This window comes from Capsicum annuum, chromosome 6 (assembly GCF_002878395.1).
Source record: "Capsicum annuum cultivar UCD-10X-F1 chromosome 6, UCD10Xv1.1, whole genome shotgun sequence".
Lineage (NCBI taxonomy): Eukaryota > Viridiplantae > Streptophyta > Magnoliopsida > Solanales > Solanaceae > Capsicum > Capsicum annuum.
The window spans coordinates 174,574,532-174,581,411 of NC_061116.1; the positions used below are offsets into that span (position 1 = coordinate 174,574,532).

The 6,880-nt window shown below is 30.1% G+C and overlaps 1 protein-coding gene and 1 long non-coding RNA gene across 3 annotated transcripts; one reads left to right on the forward strand and one right to left on the reverse strand.

Moving 5' to 3' along the window:
• Positions 1-1,292: 1,292 nt before the first annotated feature.
• On the forward strand, positions 1,293-3,572 carry LOC107872987. Of its 2 annotated transcripts, none has more exons than XM_016719674.2 (3): positions 1,293-1,969; positions 2,682-2,803; positions 3,243-3,572. In XM_016719674.2, exons 1-3 carry the CDS (start codon positions 1,562-1,564, stop codon positions 3,391-3,393), a joined length of 681 nt encoding a protein of 226 aa, XP_016575160.1. In that variant the 5' UTR covers positions 1,293-1,561; the 3' UTR covers positions 3,394-3,572. The 2 variants fall into 2 exon arrangements, with proteins under 2 accessions (XP_016575160.1, XP_047269508.1); XM_047413552.1 differs by having other exon boundaries at positions 1,562-1,969; positions 3,190-3,572.
• Positions 1,667-6,275, reverse strand: LOC107872988. Its single transcript, XR_001675057.2, has 2 exons — positions 5,580-6,275; positions 1,667-2,051 (listed from the first exon to the last, which is right to left on the reverse strand). It is a non-coding gene; the product is annotated as an uncharacterized LOC107872988 (long non-coding RNA).
• Positions 6,276-6,880: the final 605 nt, after the last annotated feature.

A 6,880-nucleotide genomic window follows, 5' to 3' on the forward strand; every position in this document is an offset into this window, starting at 1 on the left:
TTTCACCAATATCTTACTACATCCGTTTCATATACTTGACTTTTATTGATATAACACAACTCCTAAGAAAAAATTATTTAGAGACGTGTTTTACTGAATTAACTTTATTAATGATATTTTAAAACTTTAAATTTGTCTATACTACTATATTATGTAGTTATTTTATACTAAGAGTAGAAAAAAAACATAATACAATTCTATTGATTTCATAAATTGAACAAGTAAATTAAAATAACTATATTTAGTATGAGGGTCAAGTAATAAAAAACGATATTATCTATTCTCTATATAAATACATGAATTGTGATTGTCACTTAATAGAGTATTACATAAATTGTAATTTATCTAAATAAATATAATCCTTAAAAATTTGATCTTATTTTAATTCATTATTTTATATTTTTTGCATTTAAATACATTTATAAAGTCAATATTACTTATTAGTTTTCCTTATAAAATAAAGATTAGATTTTGCTTATTATTAATAAAACTAATTTCCTAATTATGCTAATTTACTTCATTATAGATCATCATTAGTTTATATACTTAATTAGTATTTCTCGTGGTTTTTTGCTCAGAAGATAATATTCATGTTTTTATGAAAAATTTGTTACATGAATTTAAAAAGATGAAAATATGATGGTTTAGTAGCTGTTTGATGATGAATTTTTTTTACTTTTTTTCGGAAAATTATTTTACTTTAGTTTTACTTTAGTAAAAAAAGTGAAAATGATATTTGTTTGGCCATGAGAATTCCAAATACAATTCTAGAATCGTATTTGGAAAAGTGAAAACAAGTTTTACTTGTTTTTACTTTTTTTTACTCATACTTCTCTCACAAAATTTCAAAAATAACTTCAATTTATATTCATGGTCAAACACAACTTCAACTCTAACTTAACTTTAATTTCAACTTCAACTGCAATTCCAGAAAATTATGATTTTCATGACCAAATAATTAAAGAAGTAAAAAAAAAAGATTGACGATGAGAGGGTACAATAGTTATTTTAAAAATTTAATTAGGATAAGGGGAGAGAGTATAACTATTGTTCAAAACTGAAGGAAAAGTTTAATTTTTAAAGCAAAATTGAAGAAGAAAAATAATTTTGACCCGTATAATAACCGCACCTAGTTACTTTCAAAATAATTTAGATAAATACCAAAAACATTTTTTTTACCCTAAACTTAAAGAGTGTGGTAGTACGATACTATAATTGGGCCAAGGAAATTTTGTACAAAAGATTCGAATTCAGGTCCTTAATAAAAGCAAAAAAAGAGTACCAAAAAGAATGGACGAATTTCATCATCAAAACTGTCACTATATTCAATACTAATAATAATTAATAGTATAATAATAATATCTCCCCAGTATACAGCCAGAACATAGCTCAGTGATACCCGTGACCCCCATTTTTCCCCTGCACTACACCTACAATAAATTATCATTAAAATCATACTAGCTTCCCATCACCCAAAAACCATCAAACCCCATTTCATTATTCTACTCTTTAAGACACTTTCTTGTGTTAAATGAGGAAAAACATATCCATATTTTGAGCAATGCCGATGAATTCAAGTTCGTTTTTGAGGCAACTGAGTGGGAAAGAGGGATGGAAATCGACGTCAAAGAGATGGGGTACTGGTGGTGGAGGTGGAAACTGGAAGCAAATGGAAGCGGGGTTGAAAAATATGTGTGGAGGAGGAGGAGGGTATAATGGTGGCTTAGTTATGAGGAAGAGAGTAATGGTGGTTGTAGATCAAAGTTCATATACTAAACATGCTATGATGTGGGCACTTACACATGTTACTAATAAAGGAGATATTCTTACTCTTCTTCACATTGTTCCTCATTCTTCTGCTTCTAGTTCTTCTCATTGTAGTAATTATAAGGGCTCCTCTGATTCTTCTTCTTCTGCTGCTCATCTTGCTAGTTCTCTTGGTTCTCTTTGTAAGGCTTGCAAACCTGAAGTAAGTCTGGCTCCTTTTTTGTGTCTTTTTCATAATGTTGTTCTATTGCATTTGTTCGTCGTCCTGAAGTCCTGCATGTTTTCTTTTTTTGCAAATAGAAGTTGGTCTAAGATTGGTTATGAGGTGAGTTTCTCAGATTGTTTTGGATGAATGATACTATTTTTTAGTAAAAAAAATTGTTATCATGTGCACGCTAAAGCATCCTAAGGGTCACCATTTCTGTGAAAGGATGAAGGTCTTCTTTTCCTTTCCCTTATTCCGGTGGAAAATACAGGTAAAATTGCATATAATATACACTTATGGTCTGAATTTTTCTTGAATTCTGTGCATAAACGAGAGTTTTAGTACATCGGCCACTCTAATATGGGAGAGAAATCTTTCTAGCTACTCCCGACCCCCACCCCTACCTACACACACACCTACCCAAAACACTCTTCTGGTGCTCACTGTTCAATGTATTTTCTGTTCTGTTTCAAATGCACGCAATAATAAAGAGGGGAAATCATTACTAGTGACAGTTCCTTCTTTTCCTTTTCAGAGAGTTTTCAGATCCATTATTTTTTTTCCGTCAACCAAACAAAAATTGCAGTATTAATAATTTCATCTCCTGACTATTGCATTTCCATATTTTTATTTTGCTTTTTTCTTTCCCTTCAACCAAACAAACTTTTTTTTTTTTTTTTAGCATTATGACCTTATTGTTTGATTAAAGGTTGAAGTGGAAGCACTAGTAATACAAGGACCAAAAATGGCAACAGTAATGAGCCAAGTGAAGAAGCTGGAGGTGTCTGTTTTAGTCTTGGGTCAGAAAAAACCCTCTTCTCTCCTTAGCTGGTAACGATATCATTCATTACCCCTTCCACTTTTTCATTTTATTTATTTTGTCAAGTTCCATTTTAAATGTTATCCCTTCTCCCATATTACTTGTTCCTTTTTCCTTTTACACGTCCTTTAGAAAATCATGAATACAGTAAAATTGATATTTTTATTAATTTAACTTTTAATTCTTTATGTGTAATACACTTCATTTATGTGTCTTATCTAGATAATTAATGCACTCTTTGACTAAGCGTGTACATGAAAAAGATTAACAATGGAGGAGTTTTTTGGAACTTTTTGCAACGGTTATTACAAAAAAACTTGCTATATTTTTGTGAAGTTCCTTAAAATTCCTGAAGCAAAAATTAAGTACAAAGAGTATTTTCCATTTATTATTTCAGTTTTTACATGGAGGACTTTATTCATTTAATTTTGCAACCCTGCTACACTACAGTTTGTGTGGGAGGAGCAGTGAGGAGGAATTTGTGGAACAATGTATCAACACATTGGATTGCTTGACAATAGGAGTAAGGAAGCAAAGCAAAGGCATGGGAGGATACCTCATCAGCACTAGATGGCAGAAGAATTTTTGGCTTTTGGCCTAAGTTCTTAATTTAGTTTAGGAATTAATATCACTCACTATAATATGGATATGGATAATAATTTGTGTAGAGAGCTTTCAGTACTATCTCCTATGTAGCATTCCCTAAAACAGAGGTTACTTTTCTGGTCTGTAATTTTATATAAATGTCTAAATGCTAACTGAAAACTTGCTTGTGCCAAATACAGTCTTGTGCTATATTTGCCCTCTCTCTATCAGCTAATTAACCAATTGTTGTGTACCTTTTCTATTTGGTTTTGATGCGTGTATCATGCTTTAGCTAAATGGCATGTATGTTTGGTAAACAAATAATTTCTGTTTTTCTTTGCTGAATATTTGACAAAATATATTATAGATAGTTCGATTGATAATTTTGGATGAAAAGGAAAAGAACCTTTGAGGGTGTGTGTGGTATGAATGACCTGACTCCCCAACTTGACCCTGACCTCTACTCGACTCCTGAACATGACCCTAACCTCAAACCAACTCTCGAACTTGGCCCTAACTCCAATCTAGGACCTGACTTTTAGCCTCAAGCTCAGCTCTCGGCTCGTGAACCTGAACCTTGAATTGTCTTGGGACTCAACTACTTGACTCGACCTCAACCCTTATTTGGATCTTGCTGGTAACTTATAAAAATCTCATAAGTTAAGGTGTCAATTATATTTCTTATCTATTTTTAATTACATAAAATGTCAAAAATGGTATTTTTGATGCGTTGCTTTGATACACTGCCAACTAGTAATAAGTAATTAAATAAGAAAAATAATATAAATCACATTTATTTAGGAGGGTAAATCATGGGATATAATCTTTGAAATATCTAAAATAGAATTAAAATTTAAAAACATTTCATTGGATCTTGTAATTTGCAATTTACGATTTGGCTCAATTTCTTCCATCTCTATTAGTCTTTTCATTTTTTTCCTTAAAGTTTTGATTTTCTGATATTTGAATCTTAAAGAACAATAATGTAGATAATTTGGATTTTGTCAGAACGATTATTGTTCGATGAAACAATGAATGATTCTGATTTGGCTGGAACTATGTTGGGTGGTGGGTTTGGTGTTTTTGCAGCTGGTGTCACTTTATATCAAAAATATATACCAACAAAAAATATCAAACATTGGCAACAGTTAAGTTTAAATTTCATTCAAATAGAAATCTGGAACCTTTGAACACGTTTCGAGTAAATTTTCAAATATATATCAAAATATGTTTCACACACTTTCAACATATTTCATCGGACATCCTATATACATTCTCTGTGTGTGTTGATACATGTGTAGCAATGATTTTATCTGATACATATGTATGATATGTTAAGACTTCAATCATATGTATCATTCTTAAATTATGGGAAGAAAATACATATGTCTGATGTATGTATATTTGATACTCGTGAATAATACATTAATCCACCACCATTGTCATCTTTACCGTTCTCATAGAAAACCTAGCATCTGATTGTTCATTTTTTCCTCTTTCTCTTAATAGGTATTGGCTTAAAGGGTTGAAAAAAATTCACAATTGATAAAAGGATGAGAAAAAAACTATGATATTGGTGACAATCCAGCAATTGACATCTGAATTGACAACCGTGATCAAAATTTATCCAAGTCAATGATGATTTTTTTCAAAATAGTGATTAATATGAAAAAAATTATCACCATCTTTAGGTTGAAATTATATATTTTTTTAAAAAGAGAAAAAGTGAAAGAAAATAAGCATTCTATGGGGAATGTGTGTGAGAGAATTTTTTGGAGAAAAAAACTTTTTTCTAAAAAAGAAAATCACAAAACAAAATCAAATTTTTGGAAAGATAAATTTTGAGATTGTGGAAAGAGAGATCATGGGCAAAAATCTAGGAGTGTTTTGTGGTGGAGTGTGAGGTCCGACATATATATATATATATATATATATATATATATATATATATATATATATATATGCTTATTAAGTCATTGATAACCCCTTAAAGTTGTTTCGAAATTTCACTTAAACCCCTCAACTCAGGCATGTACTCAGACCCCTAACCCACCCGAATTTTGATCCACATAGGCCTTTTTTGCCTACGTGGCACATCGCGTGATGAATGGATCCAAATAAAATTTTATTTTTACTTTTTCTAAAAAATTTACTTAATAAATAATAATTTATTAATTAAAAAATAAAAATAAGCAACCTCACCCCCGTGCTGTCATCTTCTTCACCCCATTGTTGATGTCATCTTCTTCACATCCATTTCTTGATTTTAAAGCACTTTGAAACTTATACAGAGAGTAATTTTTATAACTCAATAAACATTCTTCCTCTCCGTCTTCTTTAATAATCACTCTTATTGTCCATTTCTCCGCTTTTCACCTTTTCTGCAAGTCAAACCCTCTTGAAAATTTCATCGAATAACTTATATGCACTATTTTTCCACTCCTAAAATCCTCACTTTTCATCCTTTTCTCCATCGCAGAAAAAAAAGCTCAACAGAAACTTATCAACAACACAAAACCCAAATCATGAGGCAACAAATAATATAAACAAATCGCAACAAATCGAATTATGCCTTTGCAACATAGTTATCAACAAATAAACTTAGCAACAAATCGAATTATGCCACGCCCAAATCATGAGGCAGCAAATAATAAAAACACAAAACTTATCAACAAATTGCAGGAAATTCAGGTAAAAAGCTCAACAAATAATCATAAGGCAAACCCAAATCTAATTTAAACTTATCAACAACACAAAAAAAAAATTTCTTTGTGCTCTCAATAGATATAAAAAACATCTATAAAAAATAAAATAAATTCAAAAAGAATAGAAAAGGAGAAGCAAATGAAGAAGGACAGAGAGGGAGGGTGAAAAAGTCATGGCTTATCAACTTTTTTTTTTATCTTTAAAAGAAAAAGTTTAAAAATCATTTTTTTAAATTTTGTTATGCATTATAATTTAAAATAATCTTTTTTGACTCACTTGATATGTGTCACAATTTAATTCGTCAAGTTTTCATGTCAGCGCGAGTATAACGCACCCACTTATGTTTTTAGCTCATTGTCAAAAAGATATTTAAGTGGTACAAATTCGAAGGGGTATAGGTGTTCAATAGGTACATGCCTGAGTTAAGGGGTTTAAGTAAAATTTTGGGACAACTTTAAGGGACTATCGATGACTTAAGCATACATACATATATATATATATATACACACACACATATATATATACATATATGTATGTATATATGTATGTATGTATGAAATTAGCTATGAATAAAACTACAAATGTAGAATTGATACAAATGAAAATTTGCTTTGAATTTAACGTTCAAACACAAATACAAATACAAATGCTTACAACTCATACCTTCAAGATAAATACAAATTGATATAAATTCAAAAGTATAACATGGAAATAAATTCAGATTGTATGTCTAAATATACAAATTTAAATAAATACAAAAATACAAACACATTGATAAAAATATACAAATAAATTCA